Source organism: Pseudopipra pipra, chromosome 5, assembly GCF_036250125.1.
Source record: "Pseudopipra pipra isolate bDixPip1 chromosome 5, bDixPip1.hap1, whole genome shotgun sequence".
NCBI lineage: Eukaryota > Metazoa > Chordata > Aves > Passeriformes > Pipridae > Pseudopipra > Pseudopipra pipra.
In genome coordinates, this window is record NC_087553.1 from 26,784,429 (window position 1) to 26,810,004 (window position 25,576).

A 25,576-nucleotide genomic window follows, 5' to 3' on the forward strand; every position below is an offset into this window, starting at 1 on the left:
CGCACCTAGCTATCATGCCTACTAACTCCTGACTGTGTGTATGCATACTTGAAATACTAGTGGATTTACCATCTTGCATCTCCTATTTGTCACTGAGGAAAGCACCTGGTGCTTTTTCAGACAAGAATTCAAGATGGAGCAGATGGTTATGGAGCAGATCATCCTAAGTGGAATCACACAGCATCTACAGGATGGACAAGGGATCAGACCCAGCCAGCAAGGGTTTAGGAGGGGCAGGTCCTGTCTGAGCAATGTGATCTCCTTTTATGGTCAGGTGACCCACCTGGTGGATGAGGGGAGGCTGTGGATGTGTCTATCTGGACTTCAGCAAAGCCTTTAACACTGTCTCCCATAGCATACTCCTGGAAAAGCTGGCAGCCCACGGCTTGGACAGGGGCACCCTGTGCTGGGTTAGGAACTGGCTGGAGGGCCGGGCCCAGAGAGTGGTGGTGAACAGTGCTGCAAACAGTTGGTGGCTGGTCACTAGTGGTGTCCCCCAGGGATCAGTGTTGGGCCCAGTTCCATTTAATATCTTTATTGATGATTTAGATAAGGGGATTGTGTCCACCATCAGCAAATTTGCAGATGGCACTAAACTGGGGGGGAGTGTCAATCAGCTGGAAGGCAGGAGGGCTCTGCAGAGGGACCTGGACAGGCTGGAGAGTTGGGCTGATTCCACCGGGATGAGGTTCAACAAGGCCAAGTGCTGGTTCCTGCACTTTGGCCACAACAACCCCCTGCAGCACTACAGGCTGGGGACAGAGGGGCTGGAGAGCAGCCAGACAGAGAGGGGCCTGGGAGTTTGGATTGACAAGAAGCTGAACATGAGCCAGCAATGTGCCCAGGTGGCCAAGAAGGCCAATGGCATCCTGGCCTGTATCAGGAACAGTGTGGCCAATGGGTCAAGGGAAGTGAGTCTTCCCCTGTACTCAGTGCTGGTGAGGCCACACCTGGAGTACTGTGTCCAGTTCTGGGCCCTTCAGTTCAGGAAGGATATTGAGGTCCTGGAGCAGGTCCAGAGGAGAGCAACAAGGCTGGTGAAGGGACTCGAGCACAAGTCCTATGAGGAGAGGCTGAGGGAACTGGGGTTGTTCAGCCTGGAGAAGAGGAGGCTCAGGGGAGACCTCATCACTCTCTACAACTCCCTGAAAGGAGGTTGTAGCCAGGTGGGGTTTGGTCTCTTCTTCCAGGCAACTATCAGCAAGACAAGACGGCATGGTCTTAAGCTGTGCCAGGGGAGGTTTAGGTTAGATATTAGGAAGAAATTCTTTACAGAAAGGGTAATCAGGCATTGGAATGGGCTGCCCAGGGAAGTGGTGGATTCTCTGTCCCTGGAGGTTTTTTAAAAGAGACTGGATGTAGCACTTAGTGCCATGGTCTAGTAACCACAGTGGTGTTGGATCAAGGGTTGGACTTGATGATCTCGGAGGTCCCTTCCAACCCAGGTGATTCTATGATTCTATGCTGTGTTGTCAAATGTTCCTGTAATTCAATAGCCAGGCCCTTCAGATCTTAGACTCTCTGCTAGATGTGGTGGAAATTTGCAGTCAATTCAGAGGCTCTTATGCATAAGTATAGAAAAGCTCTTGTTGAACTTAATATAAAAATAAACACTAGTCATGAGTGTAGCTGTCTTGCCTTTTCATGCTACAGTAAGGCTGAGTCTTCACACTCTAGCATTCAGTTTGCTACAAGTGGCTTTCAAAGGCACTGTGCAATGAAGGGTATTGAAGATGCTTGTTCAGGCTTTCTTCAAATTCTGGCAGGTGCCATGAGAATAGTTTGATTTTTCCTCTGTCTTTCCTAATTTTCTGCATAAGTTCCAAAGATATAAAGTATTTTTTTATTAGAAGAGTAGGTTCTTTTCGTGAGCAGAGTTCTGAGAGAAGGAGGTAAATTCCAGTGATAGAAAGTATGATCCATTTTCCATGTGTTGAGAGGCTTCAGTTGCTGCTCCTGTTGTTTTTGGGTTTTTTTGGGTTTTTTTAACTTTTCTCTAATTTGTTGCTGCCTTCTTTTCCTTTTTCTTTTTGCATATGTTTATTTTTCCACTAAGCAAAGAGCAGCCCTAAGAGAACTTCCACATGTGGGTGGTAAGCTGTATGGAGAAAGTGAACAGTTTAATTACCAAATCTCTTAAGAAAGGCATGGGGATCTGGGAGCAAGGACTTTCGTATAGGATGTGACCCATAGGGAGCTCAGGAAAGAGAAACAGCTTAAGGCTGAGTGCAGACCTTTTTTTTGTTTTGTTTTTCTGGAGTTGCTGATCTATGGCATACTTGGTCAATACAGACAATGGCTATAGGTAATCAAAATCATGACTAAAGGATGAATGGATGATTGATTAACTGGCATCCCTGCTGGAAAACAGCTTTACCTGGCAGCTGTGGGAGACTTAATTTGGTAGAGAGCTGTTCTAAATGTGACAGTCTTGAGGTAATGTCTTGAGGCACAGTGAGTTTTCCCAGGTCTGAAACTCTGGAGCACCTCCTTTTGTATCTCTGGTCCAGTTTTCAAGGCTTTTTAAGAGAAGGTGGGGCTGTTCATTCTTAAAGGTGGTAATTGGATTTTGAGTTCTTTCTTATAATGGGAATCTCTACATAGAGACATAACATTTAATTCTGCTCTTTTTTTTTGTTGGGCTTTTTGTTTGTTTGGTTGGTTGGTTGGTGATCTAATCCAACTACAGAAATTAGCAGGAGTTTGCAGTTGATTTTAAAAGATAGAAGATAAATCCATAAGAGAGGATATTGGCAAATGCTCTTTTTCCATTCCTTTCCATCATGAATTGGGAAAAGTAACGATTTCATTTTACTGGATCTGTCACAAATTGTAAACCTGGTATTTTTGTGAAATCCCAGGACAAAAAGGGTTTACACTCTGCCATTGGAGAGCTGAGATCCATACAGAACTCTCTCGGAGTCTTGGAGGTTGTAAAATGGTACAAGTTCTGAGTTTTGTAAAGATGAACTTAGTATGGTAGAAAGATATGAAAGCAATACCAAGAGAAATATTGAGCTGACTTTTCTCTAAAACGTGGTATAAACAAAACTCATGACAGTTGAGAAATCTTTTTTTAAATTTTAGTGTATTTTATGTTATTCTGAGACTGAGCCTCCACAGTTGTAGAACTCTGTGCTGCTGCTTGATTTAAGAGGAGCTTGCAGTAGGGGTTGTCAGAGCTATTTGTGTCCAATGATTTTGCCTACTTTCATTGTACTTTGGTCTGGTGTCGTGGGGTATATGTCGATAGGTCTTGGTCCGTGAAGAAAAGAAGACACACATACACAACAGGGTGATGAGACAAAGGGATGTCTGCTGTTTCAGAGAAGCAGCAGCTTTTATTCAGTTCTCTCGGTTCTACTTTCCCACACACACAATATAAACATATTCTTGCAAAAACACCCAGGAATGTAACACCTGCACACAGTCAAACAGCTTCGCCCTTGTACTCCTTAAAACTCAAGGCTGTGTCCATGGGAACATCCAATTAGCCTTACTGTTCTCATGGGAAAAGGCCTAACTCTCTGTAATATTTTAAACTCCTCAAGCCCCACGGATTTCGTGGAGCTGCCACTTCTCCCCACAGTCTGGATACTCAAACTAGAGTGACTGTCCCATACTAAATCGGTATCAAAGCTGCTGTGTATCCTGTTTATACTACATATAAGATTATGATAATCCTGGGATTAAAGCTTTTAATTTCTGCAGTCATGGAATATTTTGTACATATTCTCTTTTTCTGTCCTGACTTGTGTACCACTTGTTCTCTGTCTGTTAGAATCAGGCCTAACATTTGAAACCTTTAAGTAATTTTGGCAACCTGCCTTTAAAAATAAAGTAAGGACAGCTGGTCATAAAAAAGGATTTTACTTCCTTCTCACTTGCTTCACTTAAATTTTAAATTTTAAAAAGTTAAAAATCCTTAAGCTCTCGCCAAGATTTAAAGTGTAAGATTCTGACTGTGTGCCTCCCCCTCCATGCTCAATGGGTTGACTAGGAATGCTGTTTATTTCCTTTGACCTATTCTTGTTTTCTTTTCCTCTCTCTTCCTCTCTTTGACTTCCTATTCTAGGATGAGTCATCCATGTTCTTCCAGTTTGGCCCATCAATAGAACAACAAGCTTCTGTCATGCTCAACATCATGGAAGAATACGACTGGTACATCTTCTCCATTGTCACTACTTACTTCCCCGGTTACCAGGACTTTGTGAACAAGATCCGCAGTACCATTGAGCATAGCTTTGTGGGTTGGGAACTGGAGGAGGTCCTCCTGTTGGACATGTCCCTGGACGATGGGGACTCAAAGATCCAGAACCAGCTCAAGAAGCTTCAAAGCCCTGTTATCCTCCTCTACTGCACAAAAGAAGAGGCCACCTACATTTTTGAGGTGGCCAACTCTGTGGGTCTGACAGGCTATGGTTACACGTGGATCGTGCCCAGCCTGGTGGCAGGGGATACAGACACTGTGCCATCTGAGTTTCCCACTGGGCTCATCTCTGTCTCATATGATGAATGGGACTACGGTCTTCCTGCCAGAGTAAGGGATGGAATAGCCATAATCACCACGGCTGCTTCTGATATGCTGTCTGAACACAGCTTCATCCCTGAGCCCAAGAGCAGCTGTTACAACACCCAGGAGAAAAGGATTTACCAGTCCAACATGCTCAACAGGTAAGGGAAAGAGCTAGCCCAGCCTTACAAAAGAGTGGTCAGAGACAACCTCTGATACCAGAATATTTTTACTAGGTCATGTGGTGCTTTGGGGCAGCAGGTGGTCTTGGCCAGAATGTGGGCAAAGGGAGGTGAGCTGATGGTGGGATCTATGTTGCTGTCTGTCATAAGTGCCAGTATTGTCACCTTCTTAGAAAGCCTCCATACAGCACAGAGGGCAAGTCAGCAAGAAGAAAAGGAATATAAAGGCATAGTGCAAAAATTTGAGTGTGCCCCTTGATGCACAAATTTTTGCTTTTATAACAGCACTGAACTTCTTGGAGTGCCTTTGCACGAATGCAACTCTCAGGTGAGTTCTTGCTGCAAATAGTGGAAATGTTTATGTTGAAATCTAGAAGGCACAAGGTTCTGTTCCAGGCACTAACAGTATGTGAACAGATGTCCTTTATAGGTGATGGTTTTGTAACCTACTGGGAATAGTGTCATGGCACCTGTTGTCTGAAGACTAAATGTCCTGCTGCTGTCCATTAGCCCTGAATTACAGGAGAGAAGGAAGTACAAACAGAAGTGGAGAACTAGAACTGCCAAAAACAAGTCATCACCTCTGCTCAGTTCCTGCTTTATACTAAGAGTCTTTAAACACCTTGGGCATCTTAAGGATCCAGTTTACCTTAGAGGAGGACTTGTGCTACCACCCTGCTGCTTGGCACCTTGTTGGCCATTGTCTACTGGGTGTTTTGGGTCCCATTCTCCTTTGTGTACATTATGCAGAAAGCCTAGTATGTTGATTAGTACAGGAAGTTCTTCAAGATTGAAGATTAAATTAAAAATAGGGAAAACCTGTTTCAATAAACATATTTTGATCCAAATTAAGATTTTCTTAAGAAACAGTGCTAAGATGTCTATTTAAGGACATAGACAAAGCCTGCAGTGGAACAACCTCTAGAACAGCATTCTGATGACTAGATTTTCCTTTTTATCTCAGCTGGAATTTTAGCATGTAGCAAAGCAACACAGACAATTAGATATGGAATCTGCAATTGTCCAGATGTCCCCTGACCTGCTCAGCTGTCATTCTGCAATGTTTTACATATAAAATCCTTGGACATGTTGGACCCTTTGTGGTAGGACTAGGGCAATCCAGGCAGTAGCCATAAGGCCACACAGAGCTCAGCGTCTTTGTTCATTTGTCATGTTGAATCAGTGGAAATGTGATGGATTGGTCTGTGTGCTGTGACCCCTTGCTGTCAACTGTACTAGGCAGATAGAGGAACTGGTGGACAAGGAAGCAAATTTTGCTTTGCCTGAAAACTGGGAACTGAAAGATAACTCTATTCTTTGACCCATTATATTATCCATATTGCTATTTGTTCATTGTCTCTTTGATCCACTGGCACATACGAGGTCTTATTGCCTTTACTTCCTATTCCCCGTGCTGTCTTTTTGCTGTCTGCAAGCCTTGGAACCACTTAAGTTGCCCAAAGCTTTTATGAGTTTCCTTCCTAGGCTTAGAAGTAAGTTTTTTTTCCTGCTGCTTGAGTCATGACTGGAATGATTAAGCAGGGAAAATATATTTAATATGTACAAAGTTATGAGAAGTAACATCAAGGCAGGCTGTTGTTCTACCTTTCCAAATGAAGAAGGGTTTGGGGGGGAGCTCTGTTGTGTCTTTTCAGCAGTTATCTAGAAAACAAGACATTCCCTGCTATGTTATGCAGCGTTCTGCAGAGACCTTCTGCTAATTAGTTTTGTTGACACTCTATTAGCCTGTGCATAACATCATATCCATACAGCTATGCTGCTTCAAGGGCCCAGCATAATCTCTCTGCATAGCACCTTTTTGCATTGTATAGAAGTTGCTAGCTCAGAAACTCTTGAGTCTAGATATGACAGTACTGTTGTGCAGTGTAGATATGCCCTGAAGCCTGGGCACACCACATGAAAGCAGTTCATGTCACTTTTGAAGATACTAGCTTTCTTCTCACCTTCATGGCCCAAATCATGCTGTTTCTTCTCCCTTGTCTGCTTTGGGTACAGCATTCACAAGAATGACTGCAAATATGTGTAAATATACCCAACTTAGTTTGGGTACCAGCATCAGACTAGCTGAGAAGCAGAGTCAATTAGTCCATGCCAAGCTCTGTGTAGATTGCTGCAGGCACTTGGGCTAACTCAGAGATAATTACACTGTTTTCCAGTTGGTTGTGACCACAGTGCAAATATTTACATTGCCTCCCATGGTGCTGGCCTGTGCAGGGGTTCTGCCCACCCCCCCCCACACACCCTCACTTGCCCATGTTTCCACCCTCTCTGTATTTCTGAGTGAGATGGTTAAAAAGTCTGACTTTAGTGATAGGGTGCTTAATGTTTTTATTTAAATCAAATTACTTTCAGGCACCTTTTGAAGTTTAAAATCTAGCGGTGTTTGAAATAAGCCACAGATTTTACAAATCCAAGGGGTCAGTAGAAATCTAATGGCTTCAAGCTCAGCCTCACAGTCGAGTCTGGGCAGGTGGAGAGGTAGAGGAGAAGCACAAGATGTGGACAGAGGCAGATGTGAATATGTGAGTTCACTGTACTGAACCAAAACCCATAGAGATTAATGGCTGTAATCTGTGTTCATACCTTCAAGTAACCATTGAACATGCTGGAATTTACTAAGTGCTAAGCTTTAAACCTCTCCTGATATGCTTTGTCTATCTGAGGTCTTTAAATTTCTCCTGAAATGCTTTGTCTATCTGGGATATTACAGATTCTACAGACCTAGCTGCTTCATACTTTCCCTAAACCCTTCTGCCCACTAAGATCCCACAGCACTCGTGCATTGTACATACCAGGCAGCAGCAATACCTGCATGTCTGGAACATGTTTTGACTCACTTTGGACAGGACCGAGGGTTCTGGAGAGCTAATTTTAGTCTTGCTCTGGACCCAGCAATACTATATTCAGCCATCTGCAACTTACAGTTCCCTCTCTGCATGCCTACAAAGAATAGAGAATGCAGGGCACCTTGGGCTTGATGTCTGTGGAGTGTATATGTATGCGACCTCAGATAATGCATCACCATGTAGCTAGTGTTTCAGAAACTCTTGAAACTAATCCAAAGCAGTTCAATTTGCTTCAAATCCATAGCTGGGGAGGCAGTGCGATAAAAGGATTTTCCCATTTTATTCTTTGGAGAGTAAGACAACCAACTAAAAAATGTGTACTTTAGTTCAGCTGGGGCACCTTATACACTAAGACTGTGAATTAGTAGTTTCCCAAGATCTGCCTTTGAACTTTGTCCATTTATTACTTTTTTTCTCCTCTTTCTGAGAGAGCAGTAGTTTTGAATGCAGCTAGAATCAAATGGTCTTTCTCAACATGGTGTTGGGCATTGATCTGGGTATATAATGGAGTAAGGAGAAGATGAACTGAGTGTTACTCAGATTCTTCATATCTTTCTTCCTTCTTACACTGACACTTGTTCATTTTTGCAAGAACTTGTGCAAACAAAATTTTGTTTGAAGTATGGCTGCAAGTACAAAAAGAAACAAGATAGACTGTTATCTAAATGCCATTTCTTGACAATGTAGGTGTTTGGTCTGCATCATATCACTAATGGTCTCACAGCAAGTGTTTCTTGTCTGTCTTGAAAGTGGTTCTCTTTTGTGTTAGACTGGAACTGCAGAAGTAGGATCACGACCATTGAATATTGCGCATTTTGTCCAGTAAATGAACGTGCTGACGAGATAACTCCACTGAAGAGTAGTAAAATGATACTTTGAGAAAGGTTTGTTCTACAAGATTTGTTATTTTTCTTTTTGAATGATTCTTGAGGAATTTTTCCTCTAGTGACGGATTTATCTCAATTTATTCTGATAATAGGCTTAGGTGGTGATTTAGAGTCCAAATATCCAAATGCTGTTTCCCAGTTCAATTACAGTCTTTAATTCTTTGTTTTGTTTGTAATAATTACCTATTCATATATTCCTTCGTTGTCCTAGGAAGAAATCTGGTCTGAATATTCCAGTCTACCAAGTTTATAGTTATCTCAGTATCTGGTCTTCTTCTGGGCACCCAGCAAAACACTGTGTGCTCTTCTCTTTTCTATTGGATCACAAAGGTTGGGAAGGAGTTTCTAACAGGGTTTTCCTCTGGAGAAATGCTCAGATGAGGAGTTCTTACTTCTTGACCCTTCCTCGGAGAGTTGCTAGGCTCCTAGGCATCCTGCAAAGCTCATCTTTCCTCCCTTCACCATGGCTGCTGAGGAGTGAGTGGGCAGAGGTGGATGTGTTTAGAGGCAGCCTTCTGCTTATTTCGTTATTTTAATTGATGGAACAGATTTTTTTGAGCTCTGGATTGGTGCTTTTCATTACATTTTAGAAATGGGAAGAAATAACTAAATGACAGGAGCGTTCTTGGGAGTGGAATTCAGAGATGAGTCATGAGAAAAGAATATAATTTTTGGCACATATTTGAGGAATAGAAACTCAGCTGTTTTGTATGGATATTCACAGTCATTGGGCTACATAAGCTGTGTTTTTATTATAGCCTTCAATGAGACCTTGGTTCTTGCTACTGGTTGTCATGGCTGCTTGTGAATGCTGGGCCATAACTACTAGTTTGTTGTTGTAGGGTTACTAATGAGTTCTCCACTGATTGGCTTTAATAGTCTCTCATTTAACACCAGGCTGCACACACAAGATTTCATTTTAATAAAAAGTGCAGTGGAGCATTTGCTTTGGAATTAAAATACAAATGTGGAATTATACCAGCTTTGCAAAGAAATACTTTTAGAGGGGAAAAAAGTTAGTTCAATTCTGTACCTCAGATTCCTCAAATATGAAAACAGCTGGCAAGCTAGCTCAGTGCATTGTTTGGACATGATACTTCCACTTTGGGGGAAATAACTTTCACCTGAAAAGATGCCAAACAGTTAGGAAATGCAAAAGAGCCTTTGATGAGTGGTTGGAAACTGTTTTCCCTGGAACAACCAGGGCAAACTCTCTTCTCACATGGCCACAATCCCCTAACAGAAACTAGGAGTTGCCGGGGCTTAGATAGCTGAACAGTGAGTCATGAGCAGAGAAAGTTCTTGCAATAGATTTGTACAAATAAATTGCTTCCCTGGAGACTCAAGACCATAGAGGCCATACAAATCCGTGAAAAAGGTGCAGTGCCCCTTCAGGGTACTGTGTCACCCTGATAACCGTCAGCAGCACCATGCCCATAGCATCTTGGACCTGCTTTCCCCAGGTTAGTTCCAAGGACAGTGCCCAGGCAACACCTTTCCTTGTTGTCCCGGCCTTTCCCAACCCACCCTCCTGACTTCTCTTCTCGTGGAAGCCATTGCCTTCCACGTCAGACACATCATATGTCATTTGCAGGTACTGCCAGGGAGCCACTCTGTTTTGTCTCCTAGTTGAGTGAATCATGCACCTTCACACAGTGCAGCAAGGGAGTTGAGAGCAGGAATGGAGAATGGACCATTTCTGTTGCACTTTCTCCATTTGTAGACTGTCGAGTTAACCTCATGCTAAGAGACATGAGCACTGGCCTGCACTGAGGTCTTATTTTGGCAGGGCTACATCTACCTCCTTGGCAGCTGGCTGAGAAACCCTGCTCCAGCCCTTGAACCCAGCAGTGCTCCAGTGGTGGGGGGCACAGTGCTGGGACTTGCTTCTTAACACCGGGAGGAGGTGAGAGAAGGTATAAATGGCATATTCCCACCGATGAGAAATTGCCCTTTTCAGAGACTTGGAGGGTGAGGGAGCATATGTAACTTTGACCTTTTGGAGCCTTTAAGCCAATGTCTTGTTAGCAGCTTATTATGTTCCTGCTGGTTGGTGTGTCCTGCTGCCATCAAGCTGGTGCAGGCTAGCAGCACGTGGTGTGAGCGCTGCTGACAGATTAGAGATCCCTGCTGCTGAAATCTACTTGTTCCTGTCACTGCTCCAGCAGCAGCTGGAGGCCAGAGCTGTCCCAGGCCTCCGTCCTCTGTCAGGGTCTCTCTGCCTCCCTGCATCCCTTATTGTACATCACCTCAGTCTCTGTTCTCGCATACTGTCATCACTTTCTTTTTTTTCTGTCCCCACTTTGCATCTCCTGTTGCATTTCATTTGCCCTGCATGCATTGCTCGTTGTCCTGGTGGTTCAGTGCTGGGTTTGTTGCCCTGGGGCTACTGGTTATTCATGATATCTGCCCAGGAGGTGAACAGTGGGTGGGGGCAACAGTTATCTATGTGCCACCACATATGAGGCAGCATTGGCTTCCTCTGACTCCTTTTTTTTTCTGTCGCTGGAGGGGGATGCTCAGGGCAGTTTGTAACATGCTCTTTACCCAAACCTCACCCATACAGGTCAGTTGCTAAGGATGCCTGTTGCAGAAGGGCACAGTCTGTGGCTGGCTGTCATCCTTGCTTTGTGCAGCTCCTAAGCAGTGCAGCTTGGGCAGTGGGAAGCACTGCTGTCTTGCTGGGGAAGATCTAACATCAAATCAGCTCCATATGCTGGTAGGGTATTGGATATCCCTGGCTTCTCAGTGGGAATATATGATGGTGGCACAGCAAAAACGTTTGTTCCTCAGCAGGCACCACAGGATACCTTACTCCTGCATAGCAGGACTTTGTCAGAGGGGAAGAGGAGGCACTTGCTCTTTGTGGATAGCTGGATTTTTCATCTTCTTTGCAATTAAAATGGAATGGGAGGGTTCAAGTGAAGAGATGGGTTTTTGGCAAGGGTTACCTTTTGATTAAAGGACATACTCTTTCATAAAGGCCTCCAAAATCCACCAGCTGGGAATGAATTTTGGTATGCGCCATCAGTTTCCAGATGGGAAAATGTCCATGTTGTGCTTCCAGCCCTCTGAGACATCTCCTGCTCTGAAGCCAAGTCCAATTAGTGCTAATACCGTGGTAACTTCGCTTGCTGGTGACAATATGTTTTAATGTGTGCGTTCAGACTCTCCACTCTTCATGGAAAGTGAATCAAAATCCTCCCTTTGTGGTGGAGCTGCGAAACTACAAACCCAGTTCTGGCTACTGTTTAGCATCAGCTATAGCAGCATCCTGCCCCTATCACAAAATGCAGTCAGGGTCCTGTGGGCTTTAAAGCGCCTCAGGGAATTTGAAATCCTGCATTAGCAGAGCGGTAGAGGGAAAGTGAGAAATAGCCTCTTTACTTCAGGGACTGGCTTGATGGGGCCGTGGATATTTTCTGGCTTGCACACCTGCACACTGATGGCTGGCCATATATGGTTTCATCTCTGGAGCCTGTCAGGAACATGTGCATTTTTTTTTAACTTCCTGATAGAAACGTAGTTTCTTTTTTTTTTTTCTTTTCCCTCCCCTCAGACTTAATGTTCTTACTATTTTTCAAGTTTTTAAAAATAGGAACTGCTGCGTTGCTATGGCTCCCTGTGCAACTCCAGAGCAGCTTTTTCTTCTCTTTGATGCAATTTGGGTTCACGATGTGGTTTGACAAGACACCAGCGCAGCTCGCCGCCTAGCGGCTCCCTCCCAGGGGGTGGGGGGGCTGCGACGGCCTTTGCATTTCGGGAAAATGTGGATCTGCGTATCTGTGGGGCAGCTGAAGCTTATCTTGAAGCAACCCAACAAAATTTTACACCCGTTTACAGGTTTTGAATACCTGTTCCCTGTGCAGAATCCAGACCTCCCTCTGCAGTGCAGAGACCTCTCCATTGGCCTATTTTCAAGTATCAATAATTTTTAAAGTACATTTTGTTTCACTTTGGAAATTTTATTTTTGTTCTCAGTCCAAAGGTGAGCATTTTTTGAAAAATCTGAGCAAAAGAATCCCTGTTCATCCAATTTTGAGTTATGAGAGTGTGAAATGAATGCATTTGTTCTGCTTTTAAATAATTATCCAGCAGAGGGTTTTCTGTTGGTGTGGATAAATAACTCAAAGCTAGCTTCACTTCAAACTTCAGAAATTGGTTTGCAGTGTTAGACAAGGGATTCCTGTTTTGCTAAGGTTAAAAAATGTGGTTTTGATTTGAATAGAAACATTTGAAGGTGATGTATGTTACCTTAGCGTAATTTTTTTTCTATTGTACATTCACTGTGCACTATATTTCTTGAAGTATTTGAATGAAATATAATCTAGAAATGTGGTATTTAAAATGCCTGAATGCGAGCGAAATAATAACAAAGAAAATAGAAATGGCAGGGACCTGTCAGCTTGTTCAGTACACACTGCTCTATCATTTCTGCAGCATGTTCTCTCCTGATTTAAGTAATAAAAATGTCCCTACTCAAGCCTGCAAGCACCTTAATATAAAATGAATATTAAAATCTAACCATAGTGCCCTTGAAATGATCAATCAGACTGAATGCTGCCAGCCATCTTCATACAAAGAAAGCTCTTTTCCAGCCCTGTGGAGAGATTTCTGAGCTTGTTATATCACATCAGTCAGGTTATATCACACCAAACCTGCTTGATTGAGCAAAGGTGGTAAGGTGATTAGAGCTCCCCTTTGCAGTAGTGTACCATGAGAAATGCTTGAAAAACAAATTTGGTGAACTTAATGTTGGTCTTTGTTAAGGATCTGGAGAGACAGCAGATAAATCATATGAAGAGTTCACCTACTTGATGGTGTGGTCAGGGCGGAAGAGAGCTGCCACAATGGACTGAAAACCCGTGAATCTCTGTAGCCTAACAGTAGATAAAAATGCACAAATGCTGACTTGACACTGACTTTTTCTCTAGTTTTTGAAGCTGTATTAAAATGGGATGGAAATGAGTTTTCAGTGTCTTGCCCAGCGTTCTTCCCTGTATTATTAGTGTCACAAATGAAATAATTTTTCAGCAAGATGGCTACCTCCAGTAGCAGTGTCAGCATCTTACATATATTTATGACAGGCTGTAGTATCTTTTATCTGCAGTTCCAAAGTACTTTACAAAGTAGAAAGGGATGGCTTAATTCACCACAAAAATTCAGCCATCTCTGGGGCAAAATAGAGCAAATATTTAACAGCACATAGTATGAAGCGGAGATGAATACTGCACCTCACTGGAGCTGCACGAGGAATTTCAGCTGGCAGAATGAATTTACAAGAGGTGGGGTTTTTGCCAAGACATTGGGGGTGTTTATTAAGTGCAAGATATTACCAGCAGTGCCACACATGGCTCTTATGTGCCTGTGTGAAGTAGGCAGCCAGCAGTTTCAGAAGTGGTTTCAGGAAGGAGGTTAGCAGCTTTTCCAGTGTTCAGACTTCAGCAGCTAATGATATCGACTTTTGGTGACCTCCTATATCCCAAGACCATGACATGTTTTGGGCAGATTTATCTAGATTCTACACTGATTATCTTCTTATTTCCCCTGGAGACTGCCCTGGGCAGAGGGATATGTCCAGGGTGGCTGCTGTGTACCTGCCACTGGTTATAAACAAGTGATAACCAGAACTGGATGGGGAGCAAAAGGGTCAACTGCAATGAAGCTCCAGGATGATGCAGCTACGCAGGTAATAGATGCCATATCTAAAAGATGGTCTACCCCAAATGGTGTTTTTCATTGCTTTCTTCCCCTTTAAAATAATGCGTCTCTGACAGATTAAGCCCTGTGAGTTTGAGTACCTCAAACACAGATTGCTGCGAGAAATGCTTTCCACCCTCTTCTCAAAGATGCTGATGCTGCTCTTCTGCATATGAGTGGTGATGTGTGGCATGGTGAGAGCTTATAAGAGCTGGTACTTAAGCCATGACGAAATGCTCTCCAGCATCACCAAGAGACTGTGAAGACTCTGAGGTGCAAAGTACACATGCTTACAGCCTCTGAATAAATCTGAGCATCTAGAAACTGCTCTTCAGTATGCCCATGTCAAATAGATGTTCGGGGGGGGGGAGCATGGGGTGGTGGGCTTTCCAGCATTTGACTTGCCCAGATCCAGGAGGTGCAGCAGAACCATATTTCAGGCTTCTTCATGCTCTGCTGCCCTTGTCTCAGCTTCCTTTTCCTTCCCTTTTCTTGCAGGCATGTAGTTGAGATACAGGGGAGCTTTACTTGCAGATCTGTTTCGGTTTTAATGTAGCTTTAAGGTGGAGGAAGTCTTGCTTTTTGGCGATGTGAGAATACAAGTCAGATGAACCACAGAATCACAGAATGGTTTGGTTTGGAAGGGGACCTTGAAGATCATCTTGTTCCAAGCCCCCTGCCATGGGAAGGGACACTTTCAACTAGACCAGCTTGCTCAGAGCTCCATTCAACCTGGCCTTGAACACTTACAGGGATGGGGCATCCATGACTTCCCTGGGCAACCTTTTCCAGTGCCTCATCACCCTCACAGTAAAGAATTTTTTCCAAGTATCTAGTCTAAACCTACTCTCTTTCAATTTGAACCCATTCCCCCCTGTCCTGTCACTACATGCTCTTGTAAACAGTCTTGCCTCATCTTTCCTGTGAGTTCCTTTCGGGTACTGGAAGGCCACAGTTAGGTCACTCTAAAGCCTTCTGTTTTCCAGGCTGAACAATCCCAGTTCTCTCAGCTTTTCCTCATAGGAGAGGTGCTCCAACGAGTGCGTTGGAGGTGGTGCCAAGCCACAGTTTCTCTGGTGGCTGTAGAAAGATGCTAGTTCTGGAAAAGGCCCCAAATTGACTGTCTAGAGTGAAAAGTTTACTTAATTTACTGATTTGTATTTTTTTCTCCGAGCAATTTTACATGGAAAGCTCAAGTTTGAATTGATGAAGGCACAAGCTTAGCAATGCTGTGAAATTGATTTGGAATAGTTTATTATAGATCCATGAAATTGCTTAACAAGAAAGTTTGGCAGAGTGAGGGAGCCAAATGAGAAAAGCATGGTACTCCCAACAGTGGGTGGCACTGGAAGTACTGTGCAAGCCAGGGTATGTAGGCATTCAGGGGTAGGATTAACCACAGGAGAGAGGAGAGCTGACCAAGTGAGAGGCATTCTCCACCTGCCATTGCGGATCAGGCTGGGTTGCAGTGTTGCCGGTTGCCACCCTTTTTGTCACCCAGTTCTGGATCCTCACAAAGCCTGCAGAAGGGTTCTGCCTCTTGGTGCTCAGCTGTGGCAGCCCAGAAACATTCGTTGCACAATCAGCTGTCAGTGTGGAAGCAGGTCCCCAGAGAAGGGCACTGACAGAAAGGCAGCAAAGGCGTGTGAGGATGTGGTGCAGGAGGAGAACTTGGTGAAATAAAAAGCATCACTGGACTTGGTTTTAGAGCACTCGCTGCGAAGGGTGTGCTGCTAGTTCTCTTAAGTGGGAGAGCTGTGGGTGGGACTGACTTTTATTCCTCTGTGTGGTGTGTAGCTTACCTTTTCAGATGTCACAGGTCAGAGGAAAAGTACCCAAAGCCAGACACTTGCGTAGATGCTGTGATCTTGGCTGTGGCTGTTCTACTGAAGTAGTATCCGGAGACTGTTACACCAGGGAATTCCTGCAGCCTCCTCTTGCTGCCTGAGAATTCAAGGGAAAGCAGCCATATAAGTTTGTTGCATTTGTGACAAAGGTTCATGCTGAAAGTTTTTTTAAGCCTCAAAGAAGGCGGCAGTCTGGTAGCACCTTAGGAGCTGAATGACAAGCAGTCCTTGGTCCACTCTCCACACCATTATAGAAGGAAGGAGATGTGGGGTCGGTCTGGGAGATAAATGCTGTTGTGCCTGTGGCTATTTACTTAATCATTACACCTGTAGGAGGGTGCTGCAGAAGGCAATGGGTCCTCAGCATTCAGGGTATTGAGGATGCTCTCAGTATTGCAGTGCTCTGGTGAGGTGCCAAGGAACTGGTTTGGTACCACCAGGGAGCTATGGAACAAGTTCTTCTCTAGTGGCACATGCTGGTGGAACTGTGAAAGACAGGGATGAACTGAGAGAGGTCTGCCTTATGAGAATGGTCCTCTGGTAACAGCTCACACCTTTACTGATGTAGACCCGTGCCAAAAAGCTTATTTTCCTAGTCAAGTCCTTATGTCCCTTGGTTTTACAATGTCTGCTGCGTGTTTCACCACTAAAGATGCTGTTTCTTTAGGTTCCTTCTTCAGGCCAGGAATAATTTTTTTTCCCTTTTGTCTTGTCAGCAGACGTGGGAGTGGTGGACTTGTTCTGGCCACTGGGTTCAAGAGAAAATTTGGAATATATTCTTCTGCATTATTCAGAATATGTTCTGCAGTGCAGAAGGATGTAAATGGTGGGTAGTCAAACAGAGGAACAGAGGATTGAACAAGTGCTTAGATTTTCGAACTAACAATTTTTTTACTTCCTCCTCAACCCACTGATCCTAATGGGTTTCCCACTGTTTGCCTGAGAGAGCACTGAGAGGGGTTGGGAGTGGGATGCTTGTGAGGTTGCCAGATCAACAGTAGTCTTTGCTAATTGACATTTTCTCCTCTTTTTCAGCATAATTTTGGGGCAGTCTTGCAGGAGTACATTGTGGAAGGAGAGAACAGGAGGGTTGCAGGGGAGGCAATAACCCATAGGCAAAGCCTATTGCACCTGTGTATCCATGATTCCATGCTCATGGTGTTTCACAAACAGCCAGGAAGGAATCCACTGCTCTTATTATCAGTCATGCCCTCCCTTGTATGTCTTTGTGTCCTTCCCTCACCCCCATCTTCTATCTTCTCATCCTTCCTTCAATAGGTGATTCTTTTATAGAGAAATATTAAATCTTAGCTTAAAACAGAAGAACCACCCCATTTTCCCCACCCCCTTTCTTTCCTCTCTTTTATCTTTTCTTCCCATGGAAGTGTTTGAAGTAGCACAAGTTCCTGAGAAAGGCGTTTTTTTTCTCCCTTTGTGCTTTGCCTCTGTGTCCCTTCTTCATTATATCTTCCCTTTGTTATTTTGTTCTGCCTGCCTCATCTCTCTGTTTTCTCCCCATCTCTCAACCCTTCTTCAAGGCTCTTTCTTCATTAATATGTTAATTTCTAACCCAAGAATGCTTCTTGCAGCTCACTGTTCACCAGGGAGAGCCAGAGGAGAGAGCCAGGAGACAGAAAGAGAGGGAGAGAGGGAATAAGAAAAAGGAGTAAGTCAGTAACTTACAACAGGACAGGACAAGAGGTGTCAGCAAAAGAGAATCTTGCACTGACTGGTGTCATGATGCCAGGTAGAAGAGGATTATGTACATTTTGGACTGGGTTGGTCTTTTTCTATTGTTCTGACACTCAACTTCTGAAGCTTATTATTAGTAGGAGAAAAAAAAAGTTCAAAATTAAAGAAGCCCTAAAATCTTTTTTTTTTTTTAAAGTAGTTCCTTTATGGCGATTTCCAAATTATTTTTCCCTCTGCATAGAATTTTTTCAAACATAGCCCCTACTCCCACCCTAATATGGTGCCTTTTTTTCATTTGATGCAAACGTGTTGCCTCTATGGTCTTTCCATAAGGCTTTGGGCACATTTTGCAGGATGAACAAAACTATACCAGAAGTTCTCTGAAGGGAGTTTTCCCCCAGTAGAAGTTTTCGGAGTTTTTATCTTCTTCACATAAGAAGTAGGGAATGTTTCAGCTGCTGTCCAGCTAAAGAGATATGGATAAAGACTATAATACTACGTAAGTTATATAGCAGTAAAAATGTTAGGGGCTAGAGGGAGCATGACAACTGCCATTAGAGATAGGTGTGATGAGTCAAAGTTTTCCTTTCTGCCTCCCACCAGTATAGTTACTGAGTAGAAGGCTGCAAAGAAAAAAGTGATGGAGACAAGTACCTCTGCAGCTTGAACCAGATTTGGGAAGGATGCAGAAAGCCAACATTATTGCAGTTTTGCCCTGAAATTAGGAAACCTCTAACTATTGTATTTGCAGCTTTATCGATAATGAAGCGAGACCTCTGTCTGTGCTTATAGTTGTAGGATCGTGATTGCCCAAGCAAATAATAACAGTGCAGCAATGAAAGACAGTGCAGGGGAGCTGGCAGGGTGGGTGGCTGGAGCAGTTCTGAGGAAGGGCATGTGGTAAAGGAGGGAGGCAGGAAAAGACAGACTGTAACACAGTTCCACAAAACCGGTATGAGCTGGAAGTAAAATAACCAGGGAGGAAAACTCAGGGGGACTGCTGCAATGTTCTGTGAAGTCCAAGGCCCCCAAGCCAAGAGCCTTTCATATATTACATACACACAACACACAACTGTGTCAGATGAATATTATTTAGGTTGCAAAGGCAAGCACTTCAAACAGAAGAAAATGCTAGAATTAAGGCTTCAGTCTATGCATTATAGAGCAGTGGTTTCAGGACTGTGTACTGTCTTTCAAGATGGGTGACATTTCCTGATGGAGCAGTGATTCAGTATTTTGTTTTCTTTGCCTTGTTTAATGTGTATCTTTAAACTTTGTATTGTGTCTGCTTTCACAGGCTGCTGAAAATAGACAATTGTTTTTCTCAAGGTGTTATCTGTGGCACAGGTTAGGCCAGTATCTCAATACATCATGCAGTTCATGGATTTTCACCCTACTCCTGTGAGATGAGAGGACACAAGCTATTTTATGTAAATCCATTGTATAGGCGGGGAACTGAGGTGCAGCAAGATTAAGGTCAAAAATGTCTATTAATTTTTCATGGCCCATCTGAGACACCTAGAATCTCATTATTCAAAGTACTGATCATTACAGAATGCTCTCTGTGTTCAAAGCAAATCTCTCTTTGTCTTCAACTCAGCAATTCTTTGAATTGCCCCCTGCCAAGTCTTCCCTAGGACTGAGCACAATTTTTCATTGATATTTTATTAATGTAGAAATGGAGATTTTGTGACATACAAGTTATATGGGTTGTTTGTTTGTATCCTGTTTAATTGTTTGTTTTGCAGAAATTATCTTGAACCCAGGAGAAAAGCAAAACAGTCTCCAAACTGTTTCTCTTTTTTAATTTTAATTTGAATTATTTCTTTCAATATATTGGAGATGAAACATTGAATATCTTACTCAAATTAGTTTATAATTTCAATATGTGTCTTTCTTTTTGATTTGAGAAAAGATGTTTGAAAATGTTCAGATTCAAAAGAAGATGGGCTGAATATATATATTTTCTTTCAACAAAGTCAAAATTTATACTTACTGATTTGCTAAAATTAGGCTTTCAATACAGTATTTATTTGTTTAGAATTGCCACCAGACCAAAAAAAAAGAAGCCAGAGGGTTTGTCCAGCTTTTGTCGAGCATCCAGAGAACGGGGTGCATAGATTTAGAGACTGCTTTAAAGAATATGGTTTTAAGAGATTTTATTGATCTCTTCTCCCTGGTATCTGGTCACAAGACACACATGAATGGTTCAAAGCTGTGCCAGAAGAGATTTAGACTGGATATTAGGAAGGATTTCTTCACTGAGAGAGTGATCAAACACTGCAGCAGGCTTTCTGGAGAGGTGGTCAATGCTCGAACCCTGTCAGTGTTTAGGAGGCATTTGGACCAGATGATCATTGTAGGTCCCTTCCAACTGAAATATTCTATTCTATTCTATTCTATTCTATTCTATTCTATTCTATTCTATTCTATTCTATTCTATTCTATTCTATTCTATTCTATTCTATTCTATTCTATTCTATTCTATTCTATTCCATTCCATTCCATTCCATTCCATTCCATTCCATTCCATTCCATTCCATTCCATTCCATTCCATTCCATTCCATTCCATTCCATTCCATTCCATTCCATTCCATTCCATTCCATTCCATTCCATTCCATTCCATTCCATTCCATTCCATTCCATTCCATTCCATTTGCACCACCATGGCCTTGTGTAGGGACAAATCCAGCCTTGCAGTACAGATCTCAGTTGGCTTAGCAATATGATTGTCTTGTTTATCCTAGCCATTCTCGACCTCTCACTTGATTACTGCCCACTTTCCAAACAGCTAAGTTTGATTCCCAGATTAATCCATCTGGTGCATTCAACAAGACAGGGGTCCTGCAAGAAAAATTGTTGATTCAGGACTGATCCATACTGGTTATGCAAAGTGGGATGCATTCAAATTGCTTGAATAACTGTAAAGCTGATGTTTTCCTCATTTTGCAGTGCTTGACTTTGTGTAATCAATAAGCCCAGACTTTGCCAAAGTGCACGGTTTAGTGGTCATGAACTTGTCATCTTTTGTCTCCCACTGCTGACCTCTTTTGTCTCTTCCAGTTTGCCTCGTCCCTTCTGCCTCCTTGTTCTATTCTGGTTCTTATTAGCAAAGCTAGAATCTGCCTTACAGACAATTAATCTAAGCTCCAGACTCTGGATCTAGAAAAATCCAGCTTGCCCATTCTAGAGTCTATGCCCCTTATTTCCCTCCATTTCCACTTATCTTACATTCTGGCTCATTTTCACATCTGTCTTCCCACCACCCAGCCTGAACAAGTCACAGTCTCTTTGTCCAAATGGTCCAGATGTCACTTCCCAATTCTCTTCTCCCATGTAGCATTTTAGCCCCGTGCTTCTCCAAGTGTCCCAAGTCACCGTATCCTGATCACCTTCCTAGCTCTTTCCTACTGCTTTGGAATTAGCCAGCCTCCTTTTCCAGTGATCTCTGTATGCAGGGAGCAGGCAGGATCAGGCGAAATACAAATCCAAGAAGTGTATTCCTTCTTCTTCTGCTTTCCTAGTCCAGTCGTAGGCCTTAATTTAGCTTACGTGTAGCCCTTAGACTACAGAAGGCCCAGTGAGGAGAGGATTTTAGAAAGATAGGGGTTTGGTGGGTTTTTTTTGAAAGCTTTAATAATTTTTCTCGAACAACTGTAAATTGCAGTTTTTCCAAAGGCTTATGACCTGTCTAGGTCTTCACAAGTATGAGAAAAATCAGCATGAAATGAACCTTTTCTTTCCTCTCTCATCAAAATTTGTGTCCCTTAAAATCAGGGAACTTGCTGATGTTTTTTATAAAGGTAACTATTTTTTTCTTAATGTTGGTAAAATAACTTTCTTCCTGTAACCTGTGTTTGGAAAAAAACCAGACCATTTTTACTTCCATTTTCGTCAAATATCAGACCTGGAATAAGCATCTGATATAGAAAATGTCACTCTGAAAGACAAAATTTGGCATAGCTAGAGGAATCTGTAAGGAAGGCTTTACAGTAGGAAGAAGAAGAAGACAGCCTGAAGAAATGGTAGTATCAGCTCCAGCAATGAAGACCTCACCTCTGTCTGTTAACTTCTTGGAACATTATTAGGAGGTCAAGGAAGATTTGCTCACTGGCTGAGCATGTTCTTGTAGGGTCTCAGTCAGCAAGCAGAGAAACTATTTGTTTTATTTCAGTTTGAATTAAAAACAAGGTTTCTTAAAAAAAAAAAAAAAAGTGCCTACCACAGGCTTTCAGCACCTTTAATGCTCATTTGAAAACACATGTCACACAATGAAAGAAAATCAGTGCCAGTCCCCAGCATGGAACTAAAACGAACCAGCCAAACAGTTAGCCAAACAAGTGAAAGCGTGGAAAAAAAATCCAATCCTCCACAGGCCATCCTTCTCTCTTTCCTCCTTCTCTCCCTTCCTCCTTGCTTCAGCCATGGGTGTTCAGCTACCGGGATGTATTTTGCCTTCACCAAAACACATTAACTCATGGAGCTTATGAATCATTCCTAAACATGGGAAGCCTTAGTGAGAAGAAAGCAGTGCCAAATACTGTTTTTTCTCAAATTTTTGCACAAAGTTTCTAGGAGCCCAGTGGCACGCTGAGATTACAGGCTCCAGATGAGAGCTCTGGCTATGTGCTACAAAGTGTGGCAGACTGGAAGAAGGGACAAGTTTGGGGTCAGGATGCCAAGGGAGATGTGGCAAAGATTTGGCCAAGCATCTTCTGGCACTTGATGCATCCTCCCTTGGCCTCTTCTTGGAGAAAAAAACAGTGAAAAACCTACCTCTTTGGACTCCAGTACAGGCATTCTATGCTCTCAGGAGGGATTTCAGAATAGGTGGTGCAGTCTTGAACATCACCACTAGTGTTAATTAAACATTCATAGAATCACATAGGTTGGAAAATACCTCTGAGATCATTGAGTCCAACCATTAACCCAGCACTGCCAAGTCCACCACGAAACCATGTCCGTAAGTGCCACATCTACACATCTTTTAAACACCTCCAGAGAGGGTGACTCCACTATTTTCCCAGGCAGCCTGTTCCAAGGCTTAATAACCCTTTCAGTGACGAAATTTTTCCTAATATCCAGTCTAAACCTCCCCTGGCACAATTTGAGGCTATTTTCTCTAGTCCTATCATGCCCACTAATAGCAATGGGATAGGACTTGTGAGGTGAACAGGGTATCTCAGTCTGCTTCAGAGCTGATATTATCCCTCTCCTGAGGCCATTCTCAGATAGTTCTTGTGAATTGTCAGCAGCAGAAGGGGCAGGGACTTGAGCGGGCTGAATTATGAACTGCCTTCTCCTGGCACGTAAGTGATCCTTCCTGGCTGACATTCAGTAGACAGCGGAGGGAACTTCCTTGACTGCTGCCCATTTTATACCTTTCTCAGGGATAAATAAAAATCTCCAGGGCTATTATGATGCCTCCTTACTTGAGCCTGAAATGTACTGAGTATAGATTGAAGAAAAAGAGGAAACAGGAAAAAACACCAGCATCTAAAATGATGTGCAAGAGGGCTGGTGCCTGTGGCACTCTGTGTATTCAATTTCAGTGTGCTGTATTTACTTCTGTTTCCCTTCCGAAAAGACAACCTCCAGGCACTTCCCTAAATGGATTGAAAGGTTTGTCTGGTTTTAATGATGCCTCTGAAAGAGCTTGTGCGTTATTCCTCCACTCAAATACTTCTGAGAAATTTTGCTATGCCTGTTGTTAAATCAGAACCTCATGAATACCTTGGCATTTAGGGGATAGGAAATGTTCTGTTCTGAGACTGCATTAGAAGGAGTGACTGGGGTTAATAAACTAATGTTTTGTAGGAGAGGGTATCCTAATCTGGGAGAGTATGGGAACAATCAGTGGATTAATTAAGATGTGTGTACTGGAGTGGTATGAACATTTAACTATAGCAATCATAGGAATTGGAAGCACAGTTTCTGTCTCAGGTGGGATCTTTTAGGGACACAGAATCTATTTGCCTGGTGATGTACAATTCCTTGTACACCTTTACAACAACTCTGTCTTAGTGTAGACAGATTCAGTCTTGTGGTGGTTTGACCTTGGCTAGATGCCAGGCGCCCGCCAAGCCACTCAACTGCTCCCCTTCCCAGCTGGACAGGGGAGAGAAAATAGGATGGAAAGTACATGTAAGTTGAGATAAGGTCGTTTACTAAAGCAAAAGCAAAAGTCTGTGTGTGCACAAGCAAAGAGAAAAAAAATAAGTCTGTTCTCTTCTTCCCATCAGCAAGATGTTCAGCCACTTCCTGGGAAGCAAGGCATCAGCACATGTAGCGGTTGCTCTAGAAGGCAAACGTTGTAAATAATGAATGCCCCACCTTCCTCCTACTTTCCTTAGCTTTTATATTTGAGCTGACATCATATGGGTATGGAATATGCCTTTGGTTAATTTGGATCAGCTGAACTAGTTGAGTCCCCTCTCAGGATCTTGCCTATCCCGAGCCCCCATGGTGGGAGTGTTGGAGAGACAGCACTGATGCTGTGTCCACACTGCTCAGCAGTAGCCAAAACACTGGTGTGTTATCAACACCTTTCTAGCTACCAACGCAAAGCACAGCGCAGTGAGGGCTGCTATGGGAAAATGAACTCCATCTCAACCAGACCCAATACAAGGCTCTACCCTTAATTATCGTGGTATAAATCTGTAATACCAGAGTGTCAAAGATTGCAGAAGAACTGGGCAGCAGAGGAAAATCAAGTGGAGTCACAGGACTTTACCTGCATAGCTGAGATAAAATCTGTCTCTGTGGCTTTGGCAGTGGAGAAGGGAACTCAGTGATCTAGCTGTGAAAGTGAAAGGTATCATTCTGGTTCCTCAGTCATGGAAAAGTTCAGGGGAAAAAAGTTGGAGCTCACATTCCCAAGCAGCCTGGGGCACATACCAGAGGAAAGTGATGGGAGAGCTTGGGTGAGAAAAAATTGATTTGGTCCCACTGACTAGTATTATTTATGCACACAAAATGCTTGTATTAGGGAAGAAATCCTACTTGGTAATTCTGTGACCTGAAGGAGCAACTGCTGTAGGGGTGACACATGTATTTCATTACCAGTACAATTACATCTATCCTTAGCCAGGCTGAGGCTGGCACTATACCCTGTGTGATGGCGCTCTGCTTGGATACCACAGACTCAGGCTACAAAGAACCATGGAATCATAGAATCATAAAGATTGGAAAAGACCTCTAAGATCATCAAGTCCAACCATTAACCCAACACTGTCAGGTCCACCATTAAACCGTGACCCCAAGTGCCACATCTACCTCTGGGGATGGTGACGCCACCACCTCTCTGAGCAGCCCGTTCCTTGGTTCAACTTGAGGCCATTTTCTCTTGTTCTATCTCTTGTTACCTGGGAGAAGAGACTGACACCTGTCTACAACCTCCTTCCAGGTAGAAGTTGTAGAGAGTGCCAAGGCCCTCCCTGTGCCTCTTTTTCTCTGGGCTAAATACCCCCAGCTCCCTGGTGAGTGTTTAGCCTGGTGGCACTGTGAGTAAGGGGCTCATCTGTGTTGCTGGGCCCCAGCCAGTGAGGAACTGGAGTGCCAGAGGCGTGAGAGAGGCCAAGGGCGAAGTCTCTGCCTGGCCCAGAGAAGAAGAGCATGGGGGCTCCTCTGCTCTGCCTTCTGGTGTGGGCCTTGCCTGCACCCATCTTTCTCCCAAGGTTGCCCAGGCACAGGAGAGCATGGCTGGAAAACCATCCTGTTTTATTGACATGTCCACGGCAAAGCCACCTTGTGTCATTCCTTCAGGACTATGACATCCCACCCTTAAGGGGAAGGAAGCACCCAAGACTCATAAATGTTTGTGGTTGAAAGGAACGACAAAAGTCAGAGGGTCCATAAAAACTCGCAAATTTTTATTAGTAAATTAC

At 43.3% G+C, this 25,576-nt stretch overlaps 1 protein-coding gene and 1 long non-coding RNA gene across 3 annotated transcripts in view; one reads left to right on the top strand and one right to left on the bottom strand.

Annotated features, from left to right (window-relative positions):
* The window catches only part of GRIN2B (glutamate ionotropic receptor NMDA type subunit 2B), a 232,607-nt gene that overhangs the window by 85,153 nt on the left and 121,878 nt on the right, over window positions 1-25,576 (top strand). For both annotated transcript variants that reach the window (XM_064655234.1, XM_064655235.1), the window contains exon 4: window positions 4,076-4,674. In XM_064655234.1, the coding sequence (XP_064511304.1) occupies window positions 4,076-4,674 (599 nt within the window). The remainder of the gene's footprint in view (window positions 1-4,075; window positions 4,675-25,576) is intronic.
* LOC135414442 (uncharacterized) lies at window positions 23,836-25,467 on the bottom strand. The gene is made up of 3 exons (XR_010430692.1): window positions 24,966-25,467; window positions 24,424-24,489; window positions 23,836-23,987 (listed from the first exon to the last, which is right to left on the bottom strand). It is a non-coding gene; the product is annotated as an uncharacterized LOC135414442 (long non-coding RNA).